Source organism: Mustela putorius, unplaced genomic scaffold (genome assembly GCF_011764305.1).
Source record: "Mustela putorius furo isolate JIRA1106 unplaced genomic scaffold, ASM1176430v1.1 tig00000508_pilon_pilon_pilon, whole genome shotgun sequence".
NCBI classification, from domain to species: domain Eukaryota; kingdom Metazoa; phylum Chordata; class Mammalia; order Carnivora; family Mustelidae; genus Mustela; species Mustela putorius.
In genome coordinates this window covers 2,819,459-2,843,802 of record NW_025421402.1, presented here as the reverse complement: position 1 = coordinate 2,843,802, position 24,344 = coordinate 2,819,459, and the positions used below count along the sequence as shown (strand labels likewise).

General features: G+C 47.3%; 2 protein-coding genes across 6 annotated transcripts in view; one reads left to right on the top strand and one right to left on the bottom strand.

Moving 5' to 3' along the window:
* The first annotated feature begins 437 nt into the window (after positions 1-437).
* UBE2T (ubiquitin conjugating enzyme E2 T) lies at positions 438-8,764 on the top strand. 4 transcript variants are annotated; one of them, XM_004756298.2, is made up of 7 exons: positions 438-523; positions 4,101-4,273; positions 4,844-4,913; positions 6,485-6,590; positions 6,706-6,804; positions 6,938-7,021; positions 7,963-8,764. In XM_004756298.2, exons 2-7 carry the CDS (start codon positions 4,165-4,167, stop codon positions 8,086-8,088), a joined length of 594 nt encoding a protein of 197 aa, XP_004756355.1. In that variant the 5' UTR covers positions 438-523; positions 4,101-4,164; the 3' UTR covers positions 8,089-8,764. The 4 variants fall into 4 exon arrangements, with proteins under 4 accessions (XP_004756355.1, XP_004756357.1, XP_004756358.1 ...); XM_004756300.2 differs by having other exon boundaries at positions 459-509; XM_004756301.3 differs by lacking the exon at positions 438-523 and adding an exon at positions 561-581.
* Positions 8,765-15,258: 6,494 nt separating this feature from the next.
* LGR6 (leucine rich repeat containing G protein-coupled receptor 6) overlaps positions 15,259-24,344 on the bottom strand; it is a 119,421-nt gene continuing 110,335 nt past the window's right edge. For both annotated transcript variants that reach the window (XM_004756296.3, XM_004756297.3), the window contains 2 exons: positions 21,782-21,862; positions 15,259-19,574 (listed from right to left, as the gene is read on the bottom strand). In XM_004756296.3, coding sequence (XP_004756353.2) covers positions 18,316-19,574; positions 21,782-21,862 — 1,340 coding nt within the window. In that variant the 3' untranslated portion in view covers positions 15,259-18,315. The remainder of the gene's footprint in view (positions 19,575-21,781; positions 21,863-24,344) is intronic.

Here is a 24,344-nt window from a genome sequence, read left to right as displayed (position 1 = left end):
ATGCTTTACTGGGCTACACTCATCTGCATCCCTTTAACTTTCAACCGCTAGCTTTAGATGCATCCTCTGACGCAGTAAGTTTCCTCGTGAAGACGTATCACGCAGTCCCTACTCCAGTCCAAATATCTCCGGTTCCCTTCACTGTTCCTCCTAAGAGGCGATTCCCAGCTCCTTCCCCGCTCTGACAAAGACAGTTGACCTCGTCACCGAACTTGTCACCACACGGGCCACACCAAGTCCTGAAACCGGCCGGAACCTCCGAGCGCCCCCACCCTGATAGACAGCTCCGCCTACGAGGCGAAGAGACTGCGTCCGACGCGCGCTCTAATTTGAAAGCGGCGTGAGCGGAAACAAGATTCAGAACGCTGGCCAATAGGGAGCTGCGCTCCTCTCCCGGGCCTTGCGGCGGACCAATCGCAAGCCCTCGTGGCGGGAGGCGGAGCGACGCCAACAGACTGGGCGTGCGCAGGTGTGGATAGCTGCTGGGCCGCGCGCCGCGACGCGGTGAGGTGGGTACGCACAGGTAAGAGGGCTGTTTTCTGGTTCCCCGACAGAGAGAAAGCATCCTGGCGGCGGTCCCTGTGAGTCTTAGGGACCAGAGTCCTGTTTCTGCCTAATGTGGGAGATTCCTGAAGCGGCTCCTGAGCGGAGGCTCTGCTGGAATCTCCACAGCCCCGCGGCGGCCAGAGTTGTCCGAGCCGCCCCTTGCCCGGCAGAGAGGGGTGTGCCCCCGGGCAAGAGACGTCGCCGCCCGGCGCTCGCTGCGGGCCGCGCGCAGGCCGTTTTGCCTTCTTCACCATCTGGTCCCCAACCCACGTTTCCTCCGCTAGTTATTCAGACTTACTAACAGGCTGCATACTGGTGGCATAGCTGTCTTAGAAATTAAAATACGGTGACTACACCCGTCCTCCAGGGATTTTTGCCGCAAGAGAAGAAGCTGTCAGAGATGAATAACAACTTCCGGTGCACGTTGGTGTGGAAGCGCATAGAGGGTGACAGTTGAAAGGAGTGAAGGATTGGGATGCATTACTAGAGAAAGGCAAAAAGTGATTATTTCATGTGTAATGTCTGTAGGTGTGAAAGAGAATGAGATTCTTAGTGGGCAGCAAAAAGAAGTCGGTGTGGTGTGGCTCAGTGGGTTAAAGCCTCTGCCTCCGGCTCAGGTCATGATCCCAGTGTCCTGGGATGGAGCCCCGTATCGGGCTCTCTGCTCAGCAGGGAGCCTGCTTCCTCCTCTCTCTGCCTGCCTCTCAGCCTGCTTGTGATCTCTGTCTGTCAAATAAATAAATAAAATCTTAAAAGGAAAAAAAAAAAAAGTTGGTGTGGCTGAAGCCTAAGTTTGTGGGGAGTAGTTACAGGATATGAAGTTGGGGTTTGATTGTAAAGAACCTGTGTGCCCAGAAAATACTCAGTAATTGATGGCTTTTGAGCCAAGGAGTGCCATATACCAATTTGTGTTAATATAGTGAGGCTGGGGTCTGGTTGCCCCCATAAGAGAAACTGTCTTGCTTAAAATTCCTCACCCCTGTTCTAATCCCTTTCCCCTGGGTTCTCATTTTATATAAAGGTACCCTCTGTTTCTTGTGGATTCTTGTCTTATTGTGGTTGCTTTCTCAGCATCTGCTTCCTGAGAAAAGTAGTAAGGATCTGTATATAAAATGCGAGATTAATTATCCAATGGAATTAATTAATTAATTCAATTATCCAATGAAATACTTGCCTCCAAAAGATGGTCTTATGAGGGTCTAAGGAAATTTGAAAGTACTTTAAAGAATAATTTACATGAAAGACTTGTCTTGTAATTCTGTTTGACAATTGAATTCACCTGTTGTATTATTAATCTTATTTAAATATTTCTGGAAGAGTTTTTGAGGTGTGAAGGAGCAGCAAGCCTGGAGATTAGAAAAAGAAGGTCCAAAGGACCGTTCTGTCTGCAGCACAATTCAAGAGAATGTCTTTACCTAACCAATACACAAAGTTAGTCTCCTTTAAACATCCCGGTGGTGGAGATAGATGGCCTCAATCTAAGTGTATGATTATCATAACAACCATCTAATAATGACAGTCTGTGCCCACCGGGTAATTTTCTCGTTATAATTAGTTTTCCAAATAGAAATAGCTTAAGGAGGGAATGGGATTAAAATTAAAAATTGTGTCATAGTTGTACAAATTAATAAATTGACCTTTTAGCGTTTAAGCCTTTGTGAGTAAGCCCTACCGAATCTAGATTTACTGCCAAGTCCGGTTTTCAGTTTACAAAGCTGAGAACCAGATCCTGAGATGTATATATGTGTGGATTTATATGAGGTGATTCTAAAACTCACATAGAAGAGCAGAGGATCAAGAATAACCAAGACAGGGGTGCCTGGGTGGCTCAGCAGGTTAAAGCCTCTGCCTTCGGCTCAGGTCATGATGTCAGGGTCCTGGGATCAAGCCCCGCATCAGACTCTCTGCTCAGCAGGGAGCCTGCTTCCCCCCTCTCTCTGCCTACTTGTGATTGCTGTCTGTCAAATAAATAAATAAAATCTTAAAAAAAAAAAAAGAATAACCAAGACATTCCTGAAGAAAAAGAACAAGGTGGAGGAACCCAACTTGCTGTATGTCAAGTCTTATTAATAAGCTACAGTAATTAAAACAGTTGATCAGTGGAACAAACTGAAAAATCCCAAAACAGATCCACACATATATGCAAATTTAGTTTATGACCATATCAGCAGGGAAATGGTGGACTTTCCAATAAAAAGGACTAGGACAATTGGTTCTTCATATGGAGGAAAAGATCCAAAATTGGACCTCTGCCTCACATTATACACAAAAATCAATTCCTACTGGATTAAAGACTTAAATGTGAAAGCAAAACTGTGAAACATTTAGAAGATTTAAACAAATATCTAAGTTTGGGGATAAGGAAAAATTTAATACATGAAAGTGTAAGTGTACAGGAAAAAGTTTTAAAATTGATTATGTTGAAGTTAATAGTTGTGCGACTGTCAAAAGACATGAATAAAGTGGAAAGACATGCCACAAACTGGGAGATAGTATATGTAACTCATAATATCAAAAGATCGGTATCCTTTGGCAGCTAAAGGGAAAACTAGAGTTAGAAAGAGTGTTGAGTGTGTGGGTGTTTGTTTTAGATGAGAGAGATTTTGAGCATATTTGAATGTTGATGGGAAAAAGATTGGAAATACTGAAGAATTGGGAGGATGTAGCATCCAAAATACATGGAGAAAACCTCACACATTTAAGCATTCACTTACAAATATCTCAGAGTGAGACTATCTCCATCATCATTCCTTGCTCTCCTTACAAAGCATATATAGACCTCCTCCCACAGCTAATATTTGTCAAGCCTTTTCTATGCCAGGTATACTGAGGATGTAGTGGGGGGGCAAAATTAGACGCAGGCTCTACCTCATAAGTTTATAATTTATCAGTGGAAACATGTTAATTGGAAACTTGTGTTTTTATTGTTTGTAGAATGCTTCGCATTTTTAATCTTTATTTTTTAAATTTTATTTTATTTTTAAAGATTTTATTTATTTATTTATTTGTCAGAGAGAGAGAGAGTGAGAGCGAGCACAGGCAGACAGAGTGGAAGGCAGAGTCAGAGGGAGAAGCAGGCTCCCTGCGGAGCAAGGAGCCCGATGTGGGACTCCATCCCAGGATGCTGGGATCATGACCTGAGCCGAAGGCAGCTGCTTAACCAGCTGAGCCACCCAGGTGTCCCAAGATTTTATTTATTTATTTGACAGACAGAGATCACAAGTAGGCAGAGAAGCAGGCAGAGAGAAAGGTGGAAGCAGGCTCCCTGCTGAGCAGAGAGCCCAATGCCGGGCTCCATCCCAGGACCCTGAGATCATCACCTGAGCTGAAGGCAGAGGCTTTAACCCACTGAGCCACCTAGGGGCCCCTTTAATCTTTATTTTTAAAATGTGCTTGAATAGATAACAGGAAGGAAATGGAAGAAACTCAGATTCCTTTCTTAGAATAGAGATTAAAATGAAAAATTTGTTTTGCTTTTCACTAAACTGAAGCCATGTGCTAAAAACTCGAGTCACCTTTGCTGACTGTTTCATGGTTGCCCCTTTTCTCCCTAGTGAATCCCAGCCAGCTTCTAGTGTGGTGCAGTGAACCGTGTACAGTTCCTTCTACTTGGGGACCATGCAGAGAGCTTCACGTCTAAAGAGAGAACTGAACTTGTTAGCCACAGAGCCACCCCCAGGCATCACTTGCTGGCAAGACAAGGACAAAATGGATGATCTTCAAGCTCGTAGGTATCATGTCATGCGTATGACGACCCTATTGAAGATTATGCTGAAAGACCCTATTGAAGATTATGCTGAAATCTGAACATTTGTATATTCTAAAGTAGAGAACAGTGGCAAGGTCAAATTACCTTACCAGCGTTCTAAACCTAATTTGTTTACGTGTATAAGAGGTTTGCTTGACATTTCTTCATTGGCCTTTTATTATACCTTTTGCTGATTCATAGCCAAGATTATGATTCAATGCCCAAGATTCAGGGCATTAGCTCTGAAGCAGTGTTTAGACCAAATCTCACCATCTCAAATATCTGTGAGGCCAGACAGGAAACATAAATAATAAGAATACTGCAGTACAGACAAAACAAAACTGCGGCTTATATTTGATCTGTGGTCAGTACTGTCCAACTTCTGTTTGATCTTCTGTCTGTCCTTTGTTTGACACCATCAACATTTTGGCTACATTGGTGTATTGCATGAGAAACTTCTTAAAGCCCTAAGAGAGAATTACTGTCCTAGACCAGCTTTTGTGATCGTTCAAATCATCTGATTACCTCTTAATTTTTTTTTCTTTAAAGTAATATTAGGTGCAGCTGACACACCTTATGAAAAAGGTGTTTTCAAACTGGAAGTTACCATTCCTGAGAGGTTAGTGTGAGTTAGATTTTTTTTTCTTTTTCTTTTTCTTTTTTCTTTCCTTTTCTTTCTTTTTTTTTTTGAGAGCAAGCACATGCAGAGTGGGCTAAGGGCAGAGGGAGAGAGAGAATATCTTAAGCAGGCTCCACACCCAATGTGAGGTTCAATCTTAAAACCCAAAGATCATGACCTGAGCCAAAATCAAGAGTTGGACGCCTAACTGAGCCACCCAGGTGCCCAGTGTGAATTAGATTCTAAACTTATAGGGTAGAGTATGGTTATTGAAAGATAGGGTAATGTAGTAGAGTATTACGTATAGGAGTTAAAGGTCCTAGGTTTTAATCCTAGTCTTATGATGTAATGTGACTTCTGGGCAAGTTATTTTATCTCTGGAGTTCAAATTCCTTCTCTAAAAGTGAGCTAGATCATATCTAAGGCCCCTCTTTTCTTCATCGTGCTAAAATATACATAACATAAAATTGATCATTTAAGCCATTTTAACTGCTTGGTTCATGGCATTAAGTATATTCACATTATTAATCACCTATTACCATCATCCACCTCCAAAACCTTTTCATTTTCCCAGACTGACACTCCATACCCATTCAACAGTAACTTGCCAGCTCCTCCTCCCCTCGGCACCTGGCAACCACCATTCTACTTTCTGTCTTTACGTTAAGGACCCTCTTAATTCAGTCTCCTTTAAGGTTCTCATTGGGTGAGTTGTAGTTGTAGTTTTGTGCAGAATGGGGAAGAGAAGAAATGAATGTCTAACTGTTGACATGTAGATGTCTTTTCACTAGATCAGATTCTGGCCAAACTTGTTAATGTCCTGAGAGAAGTAGCTTGATAATCATGTGATATATCAATTCTAAAAATCGGCTGGGAATTTTCCAAGGTTTGTGTCTCACTAAAAAGGCATAATAACCAAATGCAGCGGGGACACCTGGGTGGCTCAGTTAGTTAACTGTCTGACTCTTGATTTTGGCTCAGGTCATGATCCTAGGGTTGTGGTATTGAGCCCTGTGTTGGGCTCTGTGCTCAGTGGGGAGTCTGCTTGAGATTCTCCCTCTCCCTCTACCCCTTCCCCCTGCCCCTGTACATGCACACGCTCACTCTCGTGCTCACTCTCACTTAAATGAATGAATCTTTAAAAAAAATAAAAACGCAATGTATGAATTTTAATTTGATTCTGTTTTTTAAAACTTCTCTGTAAAAAAACGGGGGGGGTGGCAATTAAGGAAATAAGAATAGTAGATGATATTGGAGAATATATTTTTAATTTTTTTATAGATATATTGATAGTATTGCAGTTATATAGGAGAACAGCCTTATTCTTGGGAAATATGTGCTGAAGCATTCACAGGATAAAGTGCCTTGATCTAGGTGGTGGGTACAGGAATGTTTGTAATGCTGTTATTTCAACTTTTCTATTGTTTGTAAGTTTTCATAATAAAAATTTGAGAAAAAAAATTTGCCTCTCAAAGGCAACCCTGATGAGTCACCAGGAAGCTCTTTATAAATATGTTTATAAAGAAACAAGTACTTTAATAAAAATCCTCTATTGTCCTGTGCTTTCAAAGGTACCCCTTTGAACCTCCTCAGATCCGATTTCTGACTCCGATCTATCATCCAAACATTGATTCTGCTGGAAGGATTTGTTTAGATGTCCTCAAATTGCCACCAAAAGTGAGTGGTGGGTAAAGGGTGGACACAACATTCTGTGGTTCTCATCTATAAAACTTGAATTAGAGTATCACACTCTTAGGAATACAAAAGCAGCTCCCTGTCTGTCTGTGTATAGGGTGCCTGGAGACCATCCCTCAACATTGCAACCGTCCTGACTTCTATTCAGCTGCTCATGTCTGAACCCAACCCTGATGACCCACTTATGGCCGACATAGTAAGTATCCTTTTTGCCTCTGCAGCACACGTCCTACTTTCTTCATACCTCTGACTTTTCGTTTATGGCAGCTGCAACTTAATCACTACACATCATTTTTCTCTCCATTGACTTGTCTTTGATTTTGTCTCAGTCCTCTGAATTTAAATATAATAAGCCAGTCTTCCTCAAGAATGCCAGGCAGTGGACAGAGAAGCATGCAAAACAGAAACAGAAGGTATGATGATTGTACAGTTCTGATTCTGCTTCCGTTGTTAACCTGTTAAAAGTGTATTTATCTGTAAATGCATAAGTGGTTATTAACTTTGCCAAATTTGTACTGTATTCTAGAGTAGCTGATTGATCCTTTCTCTTATTACAACTTTCTTTTTTGTTGTTGTTGTTTAAAGATTTTATTTATTTATTTGACAAACAGAGATCACAAGTAGGCAGAGAGGCAGGCAGAGAGGGAGAGAGGAGGAAGCAGGCTCGCCACTGAGCAGAGAGCCTGATGCAGGGCTCAATCCCAGGACCCTGGGATCATGACCTGAGCTGAAGGCAGAGCCCCCAACCCACTGAGCCTCCCAGGCATTACAACATTCTAAATAGGTATTCAACAAAATAGCCTAGTAGCTCAACCAACAGTATATTTTTTCATCTTTGACAACACTAGAGGGCAGGCAGCATCTGCTTAATTTTTTTATATTCTTGGAGGTAGCAAGGTTAGATAGAGGTGACTAATTCTTTTTTTAAAGTTTTCTTTTTTAATACAAGAAAGGACTATTGCAGGAATCAGGAAGGAGTGAGAGAGAAATAGGAAAGAGAGGGAAATTAACATTTCTTATGGGACCATTCATAGAAGGAAGAAGGAAAATTTCTCCAGTTTAAGTTGATGGAACTTCCTCATTTAACAATTTATAAATTGTAGGAACAGAAAGATTGGCATATTCTGGTTCTTGCTGAGTTAGAACATCCTTCAGATTCAGTTAAGTAACAGTTACTTGTGAAAAGAAATAAAAATTTAACACATACAAAAGATTGAGAAAGATGCATTTGAAGGAAATAATCATATACAAGAAATCACAAAGAAGTACTTGGAAATAATATTACAGCACTTCATTGTTTCCATCCTGGTTCCTGGTGTGAACCTCACATTTTACCTTATCTGCTCCTTCTCAGGCTGATGAGGGAGAGATGCCTGATGATCTGCCAGAGGCTGGTGACTCAGAAGTACGCAACACAACCCAGAAAAGGAAAGCCAGGCAGCTGGGAGGCATAGAAAAGAAATTTTGCTCTGACCTGTAGGGGTTTGTCCTGGTCCTAGTTAATATATGCTTTGTTAAGATGGTCTAATCTGCCTGCCTCTCTCTTGGATGTTTTTCCTTGTATTTGATGACGTTATCATCTTTCTTGTCCTATAAAACAGACCTTGTGTATTTATGGATTCTGCTCTACATTGATTCTCTGAGGCTAGTTTGTTTTATTTAGCTTGTACATACATAGTTTGAAACCTTTTAAACCTGAAAAATAAATAACCACTTAATGTTGAGTGTGTGTTTATCCTGAATGTGTGTCTGGGAGCAAACTGTCCAGAAAGCTATATAATAAGAATGTTAAAATATTTGGAATTGTTGTCTTTTATTTTGCCAACTTACCAACATCACTAGGGACGCCGAATGTTTGACGTAGATGTAAAATCACTGTTGGAAACAATTCAGTTACCACCAGGCTTTCAAGGATTCTAGGTTTTCAAAAGTCTTAACAGAATGTGGGAATAAGGTAATGGGCCCTTTTGTTAATTTTTTTGCGGTTTTCACTTTTTGTGATTTACACAGCTGGTCAGAATTACCATGGTAATAAATATTTATTGAATACCTGCTGCGTACCAAATATTGTGCACGTGATTTCATAACAGTGGAAAAAATCAGACATGAGATTAACCAAGTAATCAGACAAATTTAAATAAAGATTTTTGTGATCACTTTCTGTCGCTAGCTTCCTTTTATGGCAGGTACTATTCTGTACAGATGGATGCCAAACTTGAATCCCTGACTCATGATTTTATAATCTACTTAGACTTTAGTATTCTATTGAGATGCAGATAAAATGGACTTGAGCAGAAATCACTTAAAGCGGAAAGAGGCTGCCCATGCTGAGTGAAGGGCTTTCTGAAGAATGTAGATACTAGGAGTCCTCGTCGAAAATAAGGACCGGAATGTCCCTGTCCGCATCCCAGTGCAGCAGTTCTATCCCGGAGCAGTGATTTTATACCTCGGCTAGGCACTGTGTACGTAAAACAGCGCTTCTCGGAAGAGGCATTACCGTATGTCCTCACCCAGCACAGCCTGCCACATGACATGTGTGGTGCCGGACTCAAGGCAAACAAGACAGGAAGTGTGAATTTTTTAATCCGTTAATGACAGATGATGGCATAAACTGAAAATATAAATTTCTTTTGTATCCCCCACTTCATCAACTTCCCACTTCTCTGGAATTCTTAAGCCCACTTCTCAAAATTAGTTCTTTTTAAAGCCCAGAAATGATTTTATTCCAGGTTTTTCTCTATATTCATGTATATTTAAGCCAGATCTGGGGTTCCTAGGTAACATTAGTATATCCGTTTGGACGCTTTCAGCTGTTAGTGAAATCCGACTCGGACTGGTGACAATGCAACATGAGAAGTTCTAATGGAATAAATGGAAAGTCTAGGAGTAAGGTGAGCATCTGAACTGATGTGTTCAGAGGCTCGACAATACCAAGATTTCAGTCTCTTTCCACCTGCCATCCAGAGTAAAAACTTTGTCTTCACTCCCCATAGTCCCCTTTCAGAGTGACTCCTAGCCACACTCAGGGCCATGTGCTTTGTAATTCACACCCAGCAGGCTGTGGAGCAAGAAAGTTCCTCTGATGGGACCACCCTGAAACCAGTCGCTTTGGCCAGCGAAATGCCATGTGCTGACTGATCAGGGTGAAGCCAGACGGGAAATGTAAGCTGGACTTAGGGAAGAGTTGTAGGAAAAGAAGCCCCTCCTATGGGACAAACCCCCTCCACAACTGATCACTAGGTCTGGTCAGTTCTACCAGTCACTTGTCCCTCCCTCTTCTAACACTAGTGTAAGCCATTCTGATCTCACGTTTACTGTAGTCACCTGACCATGTCTCCTTGCCTCCAGCCTTGACCCTCAACAGTCCATGCTTCTCAGAGCAGCAAGAATAATCTTTAAATGATGTCAAAGCCAGATTTTACTCCCCTGCTTGAAACACTCCCAAGTGGCTTCCTTTTGCCACTTGGGGAGTGGGGTGGAAAATCCAGTCTCCTTCCCTGGGCCAGAAGACCCTGATCTAGCACCTGCTTGCTTTATCTGTCCATCCTTGTGGCATACCCTCTATCCTATACACTACACTCCAGCCGTATGAGTCACTTCTAATCTCTTGAACACACCTAGCTCATTCCTTCTTCAGGGATTTCTACATCGTCCATGATAGTCTCAGCTAAATATAGCTGCCCCAGAAAGTCCTTGTGTGTCCCATCTAAAGGAGCACCTTAAGTCCCAGGCACTCTAGCTTATAGCCCATGACTTAATTCATGGCATTTGTACCTATCACAAAATGTGTCCATTGTGTGTACATTGTCTGGTTCCAAGTGCTGGGGATATAGTGGCAACAAGAAACTTCTCTCTCTAATGCAAGAAAAATAATGCCAAAAATGATTAGAAGTTATCTATCCAACTCTCTGACATAGCAAGTACAGAGGACCTGGGCTAGAGAACAGAAATAAAAGAAAATGAGAGTGAGAAAAGCCCAGGTCCTTACCCCACCCAAGGAACAATGCAAAAGTATTAAAAGCATGGTTACTGGGGTCAAGGCGACCCCAGCCCAGTCCCGGCTGCACTGCTTTACCAGCTGTGTACCCTCAGTATGCTATTCAATCCTTCTGTGCTTTGGGTTTCTCCCATAGAACAGGGAGATAATGATAGTAGCTAACTCTTGAGGTTGTTTTACTGATTGACTAAGATAATACACATAAAGGGCCCAGTACAGGGCCTGGCACAGTACTGACGTTTACCGAGTGCTTAGCTGGAGACTGGATGGAGACAAGATAGTGGTCCAACCTCAACCGGGCCCCAAAGAGATGTTGTGCCCCTTGCCTACTCGCCAGTCTGCTCTGCTCCTAGGACAAGCAAGCTGAGCGAAGTTTCCCAGCTTCAAACCCCTAATTAAAGAGGAGAGATGACCTCCGTGACTGATCATATAAACATTGTAGATTCCAAGGTCCCCTCTCCTGCTGCCCCCACTCCCTCTCCCCACCTCTCCCCAAAAGCTATCTAAATAAGAACAGATTTTACCACCCACCTTGTGGGCAGTTTCTAAGCTAAGGCTGGGGACTAGCTATTTATCCTTCGGCTGCTGTGGGAATTCAACACACACAAATAAAGCTCCTTTTCCAGCTAAGTGTGTATTTTTCCAACAGCGTGTGGCCCCCCTGCCCAGGTTGTCTTGTTTAGGTTGGGGCGGCCTGAGGGAGGGAAGAACGGGGTGGGGGATGGGTGGGGTGCTGTGGTTTCAGAACACGATCCCCAGGATGGCAGGCTGCAGGGCAGCTTGGAGTCCCGCATAAGGCTGCCAGTGAAGCCGGGGAGAGGCTGGGCTGAGCCTGGGGTGATGGACGCACATGTGCTATGCCCAGAAAGAGCACGTTCCATTTTCTCATTCTTGGCAGGTTGCCCTGGCTCCTACCATGGCTCCCAGTGAGCGCCCATCCTTTTCTCCAACTCTCCGTTCCCATCAAGGACAATAGCTTCTCCAATGTCTCTTCCCCCCACCCCCTTCCCACCCCCACTCCAGTATTTCTCCCTTGGTGAGTTTCCTCTGCTTGCCTTTCCCCATGATCCCACAGGGTGGTTAAGGTGAGTTTTTATTTATTTACTAGGTTCTCTCCAGACCTGGGAGTTATGTCTGGGGAACTGCCTAACAGGGTCAGGTGGTGATAGGGTTCCTTTTGGGGGGAATGTCTAGGTTTCCCTCCCCCGTTGGCCCATGACCTCCAAGGTGTCTCCTAGTGCTGATACCTGGCAGTTCTGTGATTCTCAAACTACCTGTGGGATCCAAGGCCGGAGCCTGTGGGGGTCAGGGTCAGCGATGAAATAAATGAGTTTGGTCTCAGCTACCTTCTCATCTGCCCTTTCCATTCTCCCCACTCCTCTAGCACTCTCTGGCCCTGTATTACCCCCTGGGGCCTCCCCCCAGCCTCCCACTATCTCCACCCGACAGTCTAGCCTGACAATCCTCCTTGCTTCCTTATTCCCATTCTATAAACTGCCCTCTCCAGCCTAAGAGTTGGTAAGAGCTCAGTGAGTTTACTCCTGGGCCATGGAGAGGAGGTGATCAGAGTGGGGTGTGTCCAAGAAACCTATTTACCAGGGACAGACCTTGTTTCACAAACTGAGAAGTTTCAATGTACCATCAGGCAAGTCTTTACAAGGACTTGAGCTAAGAGCCCATACTTAGACCAGTCATTGTGGCCAGGAATAGAATACACTGAAAAGACTGCCTCACATCCCACCTCTGGAACCTGGAGAGGAGTCAACCCCACCTGAACCAGAGGCATTAAGGAGCAGTGGGGACAACTGCCTTTAGAAAAGCCAAGCTACTGCTCGTGGAAGAAGGGAAGCGGTGACTGGGCAGGCTGAAGCCACAGATGCCCCAGGCAGGGAACCTAAGCTGAAGGAATGAGGAACAATGATGGTGGCATTTCAGCCACTGTGCTAGCCAAGGGAGGAGCTGTCACAGAGAAGGGGGGTCAGGGAACTTGATGGCCCTTCAAATCTCACCACAGAAATAGCTGCCCACTCTGTTTCCTTAGAAAGAGAAAGGACATGCCCGAAGGGCCTGACACAGAGCGACTGAATGGAGTGCCAGTTCTCAGGAACATAAATGTAGTTCACACAAGAAGCTGTCTGTTGTTCTGTGTTATTGGCATCTTCTGGCCAGATGTCCCCATTAGGCTGGGAAATAGAATTTTTAGGGACTACTTAGATATGTTAATTTCTTAATTTTTTTTATCCCCAGAAGAAATTAATTGAGCATCTTTTTGTTCAAGGCCCTGTGGAAAGGACGGAGGACACAACAGCAGTTAGACACCAACACAGTCCCTGCTCTTGTGGAATCTTCCTGTGATGCAAGTTGTCCATTCTGGGAGAAGGAGCCCACAGCCTTGCTCCAGGGGCGGCTCTGAGCCCACACATTTTGTCCCACAGGATCCCACATAAACATACCCATTCATGCGCTACAATTTAGTGGCCTGGGACAGGCACCTGGACAGAGTGGTCAGTGCATTGGTTGACACTGACCTGTGATTTGACCTAGTGTAGGAAAGGAAGCTGGGCTAGTCAGATTCTCCCTCAGTCTCCAGGAAAATACCAAAAGAAAGCAGGGCAATTAGCCAGGAATGGAAGCCGAAAGAAAGGATGCCTAGAGGAGCGCTTAAGGAAGAACAGGTCATCGTGAGGCCCACATAAGCAAAAGTTATGAACAAATGTAGACTATGAGTCAAAAGAAAAAATGAGTCAAAAGAAAGATGCTATTAACTAAAACTCTTGTTGTTTAAAATAAATAAATAAATAAAATAAAATAAACAAAACACTTTGCTTTTGTGACTCACTCCCATCAGGGGCATGATGCCGGGCCGGATGCAAGCCTCACCTGGGGCTCATCTCGGCCCCTCTGAGGCACTGGCCCCATGGAGCCTGCCCTTCCCTCCTGCCAGACCCACGGCCCAGAATGCCCCACACCGAGGAGGCTGGCTGGACGGCCGGGAGTGCCACAGGCCTGAGAGGCGCCTCGCAGGCAGAGGGAGCAGCGGCGGGGTTCACGTGGCAACCCCCCCTACCCTCCCGCAGCCGTAGTAGTGAAGACACCTGCCTCCCGGAGTCCCACACACGCCCGGGGCCACAGTGCGCCCTCCCAGAGCGCACTACCGCCCACACATGCGTGTGGCTCCACGGCTTCAGGAACAAGATCTAGAACCCTCTTTTGATCCAGCAATTCCATGTCTGGGACTGTGTCTTACAGATATGCCTCCACGTGTGCTAAATGATGTTGGTCTGGTGTTACCTGATGCCTTGTTTGTAGAACCAAAAGATTAAGCAGTCACATTTCCATAAGAAGGGAATAAAATTCAGGGTACATCTATATAAAGTAAGATACTGTAAAAAAAAAAAAAAAAAGAGAAAGCATTTTGGTAAGGCAAGATCTTTGAGCTTTCTTAATAGATGAAAAATTCCGCAGAAGCGAAATTGTGGTATTGCTACCTTGGGCAGAAAGGAGAAGTAAGAATATATATGCATTTTGTTTGTATATGCATGAAGAGAGTCTGGAAGGATATAGAAGAAACTTACAACAGGGGCGACCAGCGGGGGAATTGCAAATGGGCAAATGGGGACTGTTAAACAGATGGGTTTTATTCGAACCATGCACGGGTACTACTTACTCCAGGTAAAAAGGGGGTGAGGAGGAGCAGTGGACTGTGGTGAGAGGCAGACAGATATCCAAGCAGGCCTAGAGAGGGCAGCTTTGCTTGCTGCTGGTGGGCTCCAGACCACAGACTCCCATTGGCTGGATCTCAGAATGGCCTCTCATCCAGAATGGCCCATTGCAGCCATGCTGGTCTTCGATTTCCTGAGATTCTGCCTGCCTTCCTGCTCCCCACAGACCCTGTCAGGGAACATGTACTTACTTGAGTTAGCCCCTGTGTCTCCGTCTCTGTCCAGTCCGGCAGGAGCAACAGAATGGCCTTCCCGGCAGTTGGGCCACAAGGATGGATGGGGTTTGGAATTCTAACTTCAGTAAGGGTGGAAGAAGGGTGCTCCTGAAGGCACTGTCTGGCCTCTCAGAAGGAAGTTGGGCACTAGGCCAGTAAGGCCCTGACGGGCTCACTTCTCTTTCCCAGTCATGACTGGCATTTTACTCAACTCACTCTCTTTCCCTTACCTCTAGAAGGGGCCTACCTGCTTGTCTCAGGGACATCATCCCATTCTGGGTCAAGGCTTCAGGGAGAAGATTTTCAAGGCAGAGACTGGGTGAAGAAGGTTGCCCAAGTAGAGGGAAGGAAGCTGATGGGTTCTTTGGGATTCACAGAATCAGGAAACCCCAGGAATAGGCTTTGGGTCTGAGACGATGCTCGGGGCTGGGTAACAGCAAGTCTACCATGTTGCCTGCTTTCTCTGGATTGTTTTCTACCTAACCCAGGTCCAGCCCCAAAGGCCAGGTAAACACGGGTGAGCCAAATGGATTCTGATCCCTCTAAACTTCCAATCTGCGCCTCCTTGGCTGTGCCCCCGATGCCCTAGTACTCAGGGGACGGGGTGAGGAAGAGCCTGGACTCTCTGGTCACTCCTCTCTCAAGGCAGCCCCACCTCTGGCGGAGCCCCCACAGAGCTATCGGCAGCAGCAGAAAAGCGTCAAGGGACACACATGATACCTCACTGGTGCTTTATTGTACAGAAGAATCCAAATATTTACATCTTGACAATTCTTACACTTCACACAGCTGGAGAGGGCACAGGGCGGGGAACCCAGAAGTGATGTGAGGGACACAGGGTGGGTGGAAGGACTTGCTACACCAGAGCAGAGGTAGTTAGAGGAGATGGTGCCAGACAGGATCAAGGATTCTAGCTACTTCCCGTCATCCTCACTCATTCAGGCCCTACTAATTGTTGGAAACTCTTCCTCTTTCCCCTCCCTCAATCCTCAAACCTTTTATTCTTCTTAGAAAAGGAAAATTCGGAAGGAGGTTGAGGAGCAAGAGGTAGGGAGAGGAAGGCAAAGAGAAGGCGTAACCAGAGGCTCTGTTAATCCACAGTCGTCAAATCTCATTACTGAATTAAGGAGTTTTCCTCTTGATATGTGCAGAGGTGCTTTAAAAACCTTGGTCGAATATAGTTGGTCTGAGAAGAGACTGTGGTTGGCACTGTTTGCCAAGGCAAAACGCACGGAGGCCTGGGGAGGACATCCCAAGTCAGCAGCTCGCAGCATTTCTACCATCACGGCCCTTTGCATGGATTCGTCCCCATGGACACCATTTTGGAAAATTTCACATGCACTTGAGTTATTTGGTTTTTGATTTTGGGTTTCATCAAAGACATATAAAAACTTTATAGTCTTCTAGTGATTATAATGGAGATAACCAAAAGAGTAACATACTGACTTGCTAGAAAGTCTGTCAGAAACAAAGAAACTACTTCGCCACCTTATTTTGGGTAAATGTACAGCATCAACTAGGCTTTTTGAATAATGAAAATAGCTCATGGTAAATGCCTCCACTCCCTTCCGCCACACCTCTCCTCTGTCCAGAAGGGCCAGACTTGGCACATGCCCAGATCTTTGGGAGTAAATGATAAGAGGACAGTGGTGCTACCCAAGAGCCTGCAGCCAAACAACACTGGCGCCCTTTTCACAGAAGAGGCCACCTGTAGGGGACTGTTCCCATGACTCCTAAACCTCCAACACGCGGCCACTTCACTCCACATTCCACTCAACACTAGCTCCCTGGCCCCAAGGGGGAAAGTGATCACATGGGGTGGGGGTGGCTGTGAGGAAGGGCCTGAAGGACTTCCTAGAAGTCCAGGCTCCCCCAAATCTCACCTACTTTGACATCCCTGGGGCACCTCTGAGAAACGTTCCACATAACAGTCACCAACTCCCAGTACCCAACGTAGAGCAAATTCCTCCCATGAAAGGCTCTTCATCAGCCCTAGAAAACAGGAGCCAGGGGTTCTCAACCAATTGCTGAATGAATTCCCCATCATCCAATGAGTGCCTACTCTGAGGTTAACCCTATGCTAGGAGCCACAGGGTGGGTGGGTGATCACAAGGTCAGCACATTTAGCTCCAGAGCCTGTAAGAGTCCAGGCAACTTGCTGGTCAAATGAGGTTTAGAAATACGCCAAGTTCCACTCACGGTCTCTGCCTCATCCCTCCATCCCCAGCCTAGTCAGCCTTGGGGACATGCATTAGCATTTCCACTGGGCACCAGGGGCAGTGGGGAGACAGATGACAAGATAAACTGCAGGCTAGGAAGGACCTTCTCAGAGTTGTCTTAATAGTAGAACCCCTTTTCTGAGCCTTGGGTTCCCTTTTTGTGTCTCCAAGAATGTTCTAGCTCTCACCTCCTCATCCTGAGATTGAATGCATGTGTGTTTGGGGTGGGGAGCGCTAGAATGCTCAGAGGCACCTGGTAAACCATAAGGTAGGAAGGTTATGATGGGAGAGGCAGAAGCGTCATGCTTCTTTGGAGCATCCAGGGACCCCAGATTTCTATAATGCTTCCTACAAAATAACACATACAATGCAAAGATCCCTCTAGTTTGCTGGCCAGGGGCTCCCCGTCCCACAGAGAAGGCAGGGCCTGGGATGCAAAGAAACTAGGCTTGTGGCAGGAGTTGGCAAGAGGCTTATGGTGGAGAACCACAGGAAGGCAAGTCAGAGCCAGAAGTAAGCCAAGCAGTCATTGACTTCCCTGTGTGTACCCTGCCAGGATCCGGGGACACGCTCTCTTACTAAGGGCAGAAGTTGCACTGGTGGTTGGGCTTTGGGAAGAGGCGGGACCCCGTGCGGGATCTCTTAATCCCTGCCCCAGTGAGCGGGGCTAAAGGCAGCCTCTTCCCCATCCTTCCCAGAGCAGAGCAAGAAGGATGGGAAAGTAGTGTGGAAAGTCTTTTCCACTTGATGGAATCATCTTTGCCCTAGGGGTTTTCTAGGATCGGTGGCACTTGTGAGGTCACTGGAAAACACTAAGTGGTGTAGACATGAGGGGCCCCAGGAGAGAGCAGTGTTACATTCTGTGAGACGTTAACGGACAATCCATGAAAACCAACCAAACAAAAACCTGTTGTCAAATATTTTAGGGAAGTGGGTTAAACAAAGTTCAACAGACTTTACCACTGTGGGAATTCTGGCAGCCGTTACTGGCCTAATATGCACTGTGACTCTCTGAGAAAGGGACAGAATGTGTCGTATCTTCTAAAACTGATTTGAACAGTCTTTTTGCATGTCCTATCTTGAGATTAACAGGACACAGGAGACATTTCGTGTCCAATCCGCAAGTCAAAGGGCAGATGCCTGGATGCCTTTGGCGGTCCCCTTATTATTATTATTTCCCGGTGAGGCCCCCCTGCCCATTGTACCCTGATCCTTGACCTGCTCGGCTCCCCATCCCAGTCACTCTTTTGTGCTTCCCTCATCCCTCATTCTCCTCAGCCAGACAGATGTCCAGATCTCTGGTCCACAGCTTCAGATGTGAGAGGGAAGAGGCCCAGAGGAAGACCAAGGGGAGGACCCCAGGCCAAGAAGCACATGTTGGAGATGGCCATGGAAGAGAGGAGACCAGTGGAGCCCAGGGCCCCGGGACTGGGCCATCCTGCTGTGGATCACACTGTGGAGTTTTGGTTGAATTTATTTTACAAGCAGCCATCATTCGTGGAATGGGAGGAGAGGGGAGGGAAGACATGGGAAGAAAAGAGTGAGAAGGGACATTTATAAGTGTGAGGCAAAGGCAGAGCCAGAGGGCTGGAAGGCCCTGCCCACTGACAGGCCCCCACCAGCTGACATGGCTCCCTCTGCCCTGAGCAGCAGTTCTCCATCCATGGAGGGTGGTGGGTTCCCAAAGTGGGTTCCCTCTGGCTCTACAAAATGGCTGCCCTCCAGCCTGGGGCCCCCCGGCTGCTGACAGGAGATGAGGGTCACTGAGGGGAAGCCATAGGTCTCCAGCCCGGGAGGTCGCCCAGCCTCAGAAGCTTCCAGAATGAGATCCACATCAGAGAAGGCCACCAGGGCCTGGGTAGAATCGCAGGAGCTCTTCTCCAGCTCGCTGGCAGCAGCATGGGCTAGGGGACCTGGGGTCCCTGGGCAGGGCCAGAGGCGCCGCAGGTCATCCCGGAAGTGGGGGTTGAAGAGCAGGTAGAGCAGCGGGTTGAGGCAGGCAGGCAGGGGTAGCACCACCAGTAGGACAGACTTGACGGCCTCTGGGGTGACAGGGAAGAGCCCCAGCATGGAGGCGAAGCTAAGGAAGGCCACAGGGCAGTAGAGGAGCCCGTCGGCAAAGATGAGCCACGCCACGTGCCGCACCATGGCGCAGTCCCACACGGCCTCGAAGCCGCCCCGCGGCAGGTGGCAGTAGAGTCTGATGTAGGCAGCGGCCACGGCCAGGAAGCACAAGGAGTTCATCATCACCAGGGCCACGGCAAAGCCCAGCGCGGCCGGCCGGCCCTCGGGCGCAGCGTAGGGCAGGCAGAGCGGGGACGCCCCGTACTCTCCCACGGAGGCGAGGGGCAGGGCCGCGGCTAGCCCGGCCAGCAGCAGGCAGCCCAGGGCCCCTGCTCGGACGCTGCTCAGGGAGGGGGCCTTCCCGTAGGCCCGAACGCAGGAGACGGAGACGCTACACTGCACTGCGGCCAAGGTGAGAAGCAGCAGCACGGAAGCCTCGGACCCCAGGACGGCCAGGAAGCCTGTGGCCTGGCAGCCCAGGCCCATCTCCCAGCGGGCTCCATACTGGGCGAACTGGCCAAAGGTCAGGGCATCGACAGACGCTAGGAGGCCACAGGATATGCCGGTTAGGGCATTAGCACCCGCGATGGCACCGATGACGAACTTGACCGGAGGCAGGGGGCCAGGCCCACCTGCGAAGACACTCAGCAGCACCAGCCCATTACAGAGCACGGAGAGCAGCACGATAGCCCACACAGCCAGCCGGATGCCCCAGCTCTCGAAGAGGTGCTCACAGGGCTTGAAGGGGCCTGCAGGAGAGGGGATGAGACGTTACCCCTGGGTCCGAGGCCGCTGGGCCTAGGTGCTTGGGATGAGGCTGGGGAGGCTGACCCAGCCTCTGTCCCCAACAACCCCCGGGCTGACAGGGGCTGACTTGGTCTCTGAGGACTGCCAGGTGGGGTGGGGGGTACGGGGCAGTGGGGACATATACACAGCTCTTCTTCCAAGGAGCTGCAAATGCAAGGAACACTCACCCAATACATGCAGAAATAGAAACACGTAATAAGCAAATTTGTACACAAAGTACATAGTGCAAACCCAGGCATTGAGGAAACGTTCAGCAAAGCAGACTTTCCAAAGCATTTCGGAGCAAGGAAGGGATGAGACGGCATACAGGAGTGTGCCATAAAACGGGGGCATCTGAACTGGGATACGGCAGAGCTGGAGACACAGAGGTGTGGGGCTTCCCGGAGAGTGACCAGTCCACATCCCCAGGCTCTGCTTCTCCCAGTCAGTGCCCAGGGATCCCACCGTGGATGACGTGTTGTACCTGGCTGGCTTTCCCTTGCTCTGTGGTGGGGAGAGAGACCACGGTCGGTACTCACAGAGTCAATCGGTATTCGGAAAAAAAAGCATAATAAGTAAATGAAAACACAGATGACTCTGGGTTTTTCCAACCTGGTTTTGCGCAAATGGTTGTGATGGTGGTGTTTTCTGTCTCTCCCCTCAGGTTCTGTCCTTAAATCACCCTGTAACTTTGGACACGTTATGTCTTCATTTCTTTTGGCTTCAGACTCCTCTTCTGCAATGTATTTCTAGTCTAAGCTTGGGAATTTGAGAGGCTTTTGTGGGAACTATTTTTTAAACATATTTTTTTCCGACTACCATATAATAGATGGTCATTGCAGAAAGTTTGGAAAATAAAACATGGAAAAATTAAAACTGCTTATCATTCCACCTCTCCAAAAGAACTCATCGTTTTGGTATGTCTCCTCCCATTTTTTAAAAGATACATACAAACATATATGTTTTTAAACTAAACTGGGATTTTCCACATATAGGCTTTAATTCCCTTTCTTAAGTTAAAATTTTATTATACACACTTTCCCAAATCTTTATCTTCCTCCAAAACGTGTTTTCCATGTCTGCGTAGTAAATACTTGCTCATATGGATGTACCATAATTTATCTGACCATTTGTATGATCTATCTTTAAAGCAAGTTCAAGCTAGACTTTGCCTTTTGGAGCCTCCTCTTTTACCTCATCACTGCTGATTATTGGTTTTCAGAGGCGAAATTTCTGTGGCAGTGTGAAGCCTGTGGGTTTCCAAGTCAGGACGAAAACACCACCTGTTTCCTCCAGACTGCATTGGTGTTCTTGCTCTGGGATGACACTAGAGGGCGTGCTATAGCCACTGAGTGCTGCGAGCAGGTGCTGGCAGTCCTTGAGCACTGTTTTAGCTCAGAGACAGCAATAGCGGCCAAGGGACACGAACCAAAGACAGATATAAAACGGGAAAATGGAGGGGAGGAGAAATAGAGAAGCACACTGTTCATTGCTTTCTGTTATTTCCCAACAGTTCCTGTCCTGGCTTAAGTAATGTGCTACTGCCTTCTGGGGGGTGGCCTGCTAGGATTTTATACCCAGGGGAAGGGGCTTCTTCCCTCACTGCATCAAAGGGAAATAGAGTTCTCTTTCTTTCTTTTCAGCAAGATTCAGGTGAGACTCTATAGGACATTTTCTCAGCTGTAAGGGCTGCACAGTCCTATAATGAGTTATCCAGGGGTACTGTGGAGTTTTTCCACGCTGGAGAGTTTTAAGAAAGAGAGCAGAGAGGGGTGGAGAAGGCAACCTTTCGGAGGCCCATCTGACTCTAGGATTCTGTGACTCTTAGACTGAGGGGACGCTCAGAAGCAGTGCCACACACCACCCAGAACAATGGGGTCAAGACATTCTTCACTGCTTCTCTCTTCAATGAGAGACTTTCTCTAGGATGTTTAACTTCTCATTGGCTGGTCTTTGCTTTGACTTCCCTCCCCCCGCTGTCGCCCCTCCCCTACTGTCCCCAAGAACCACCAGAAGAGGCTGTCTTCCCCTCAGAATGTTGGCTTTTAGGCAGAGAAGGCGCCTGAAGTATGGTTATAAACATGCCAGGCTGAATGAGCATCTCATCTAAATACTTGGGTACTCCTTCCCCAGTCCTGCCCCCAACCCCGTGCCAAGGCACCCATCTTACCTGGAATGGGGCTGCACTGGACACTGGGGTGTGGCTTTGTGTCCTCCATCTCCAGCTGGAGCTCGTCCAGTTCCAGGTCATCTGAGAGGTGAGACCAGAAGGTGGCTTGGGGGCCAGGTCTTGGTGACAATCAAGCCCCATCTTTCTCCAAATGCCCACCTCTTTAAGCTGCCATCCCCAGCTCATTCTGCTCGGCACAGGTCATCCCAGCAGCCCTGCACATCTGTTCTACTCTTGGGTGAAAAGAGTTCTGTTCCTATTATCCACATGTGGATTATTTGCATTGTCTGTTCTTCACGGCCAATTTTCATCTGAGACTTGCTTGTCTTGTCCTGTAACTGAGCACGCACGTCCCCTCCAGGCAGCCTCGTTACTGTGCTAGGTTAGTACGTGTTAGAGTTACCATGTTGGAGTTAGGGTGGAGGCTGCCTTAAAAATGGGAGCTGGTAATCAAACAGTTCTCCACACTGGCTGGTCCCCCACTGTAATTCCCTGTCCAGTTGTGAACACCACGCGCAAGAAAGAAAATCTTTTTACTTTTATTTTTTTATATCTTCGGAGAAAGAGAGAGATAAAGAGAACACCCAAGTCCTGGGTTGAGGGGCAGAGGGAGAGACAGAGTTTTTTTTTTTTTTAAGATTTTACTTATTTATTTGACAGAGAGACAGAGAGAGAGCAGAAGTAGGCAGAACAGCAGACAGAAGAAGAGGGAGAAGTAGGCTCTCCGCTGAGTAGGCAGCCCCATGCAGGGCTCTATCCCAGGACCTTGGGATCACGACCTGAGCTGAAGGCAGATGCTTAACCAACTGAGCCACCCAGGCCCCCTGAGAAAGAAAATCTTAAGCAGGATCCATGCCCAGCACAGAGCCCGAAGCGGGGCTTGAACCCATGACCCTGAGATCACTACCTGAGCCGAAATCAAGAGTCAGACACCCAAGTGCCCCAGGAAGGACATCTTCTTAAGACAGAGTAGTGAGCTGGACTGTATTCAGAGGAGGTGAACCAGGGATAGTGAGCGAGTAGAAGCCACAACTTGAGAAATGGTCAAAGTCCCTGGGGGATTAACTTAGTCAAGGCAAGACTAAGTGGGAAGACCGTGGCCGTCCTCCAGAAGCTGAAGTCCCATCAGGCATAAAGGAACTGTGCTCCTACATGCTGTGTTGGTGCAGAGGGCAGAATCAGGAAGGGTCATAGAAGGAGACGATTTAACAATTCAAATGAGCTTTCCTAGTTACTAACACAAATAAGCTCCCACAGTTAGAGCTGACAGAGAGGTGGGCCTGAGGTCCCAGGGGCTGCACGCCATGCCTGCCATCTGCTTGGGCTTCGGGCAAGGGCAGAGCAACTTGGGGATGAGGAAGACACGGTCCTTGTCTCAGGGAACTCATGGAGACAGAAGAGGATCTGGCAGTCGCGGTGGTATGAACCGTGTCAACTAACAGATTTGTGTGCCAGTGAGGCTAAGAGTCTCTGAGCTCCTATGCCAGCTCCGCTCAGCGAGCCGTGGTCTTCACGGTCTCATTAACCTTTCCGGCGGTCATACGAGGCGGGTGTCCTTTGACCTCATTTGACAGATGAGAACACTGAGGCTCATAGAAGCGAAGGCACTTGCCCCAGGTCTCCCAGTTGGTGTGCAGCAGGGCGGAAGTCTGACCTGGTCTGTCTCACTACAGAGCCCAGGTATTTAACTGTTATGCTTTCCTGATTGGTGGGGGGCGGGGGCGGCCTGGAAGGAATGCGGGGGCAGCTTTATAGATGCACAAGCTGGGCATCATTTGTCCCCAGAGGTGCTGGAACTTTAAGTCCCAGATAAGAGAAAGGGCAGTTCTAAGCTGGGTGAGAGGCAGGTCTAGATCATCTTTACCAATCCTTCCCATTCTAAGTCTAGACCCTGCGGTCCCTTAGCCTAGGAAAATGGGATTACAAAGATAAATCCATTGTTAAAGAAACTCTGTAACTTGTTTGAATCAAGTAGGAGTTTTTTTCTCCTCTTAGTCACTACGGCAGGGTTTCTTAAACCAGAGCCTATGAGCTCCAGGGGTGTTAGGGATAGCTTGGGAGTCCAGAAATTCTACAAGAATTTTGAAATGATCACCTTAAACATCTTACCATTTATAAAGACAAAACGCTTGTTTGCAGCAATAATTCATCACCGAAAGACTTTTTAAAAATAAGACTTCGGTTTCTCTAGTGAGACCAGGCAAGTTGTCTGAGGCCCCAAGTGGTAGGAGAGCCCTGCTTCTCTTCTGAAGGACGCCTGTAAGGCACCGGGCCTCAACGATAGCGCCCCGTGGGCTCGTCCTCCACCACACACTAACAAGGGGTGCCTCTGTGTCATGCTTGTCCCCATCTTTGACTCATGTGGTTTGTTTCCTTCCTCCCCACTTAAAGGGTAAACACCTTCAGTTGGACATTTTCCCAGGAGGCAGAAAGGCTCTGCAGAGCTGCCCTTGGCCCAGACACCATCAGGGCGGGCAGGAGGCCGAGGTGTGCCCACAGAGAGCTGGCATTTCCTTTCCTCTCTACCTTTCATTCCCTGCCACCCCGGCTCTCCAGAATGGAG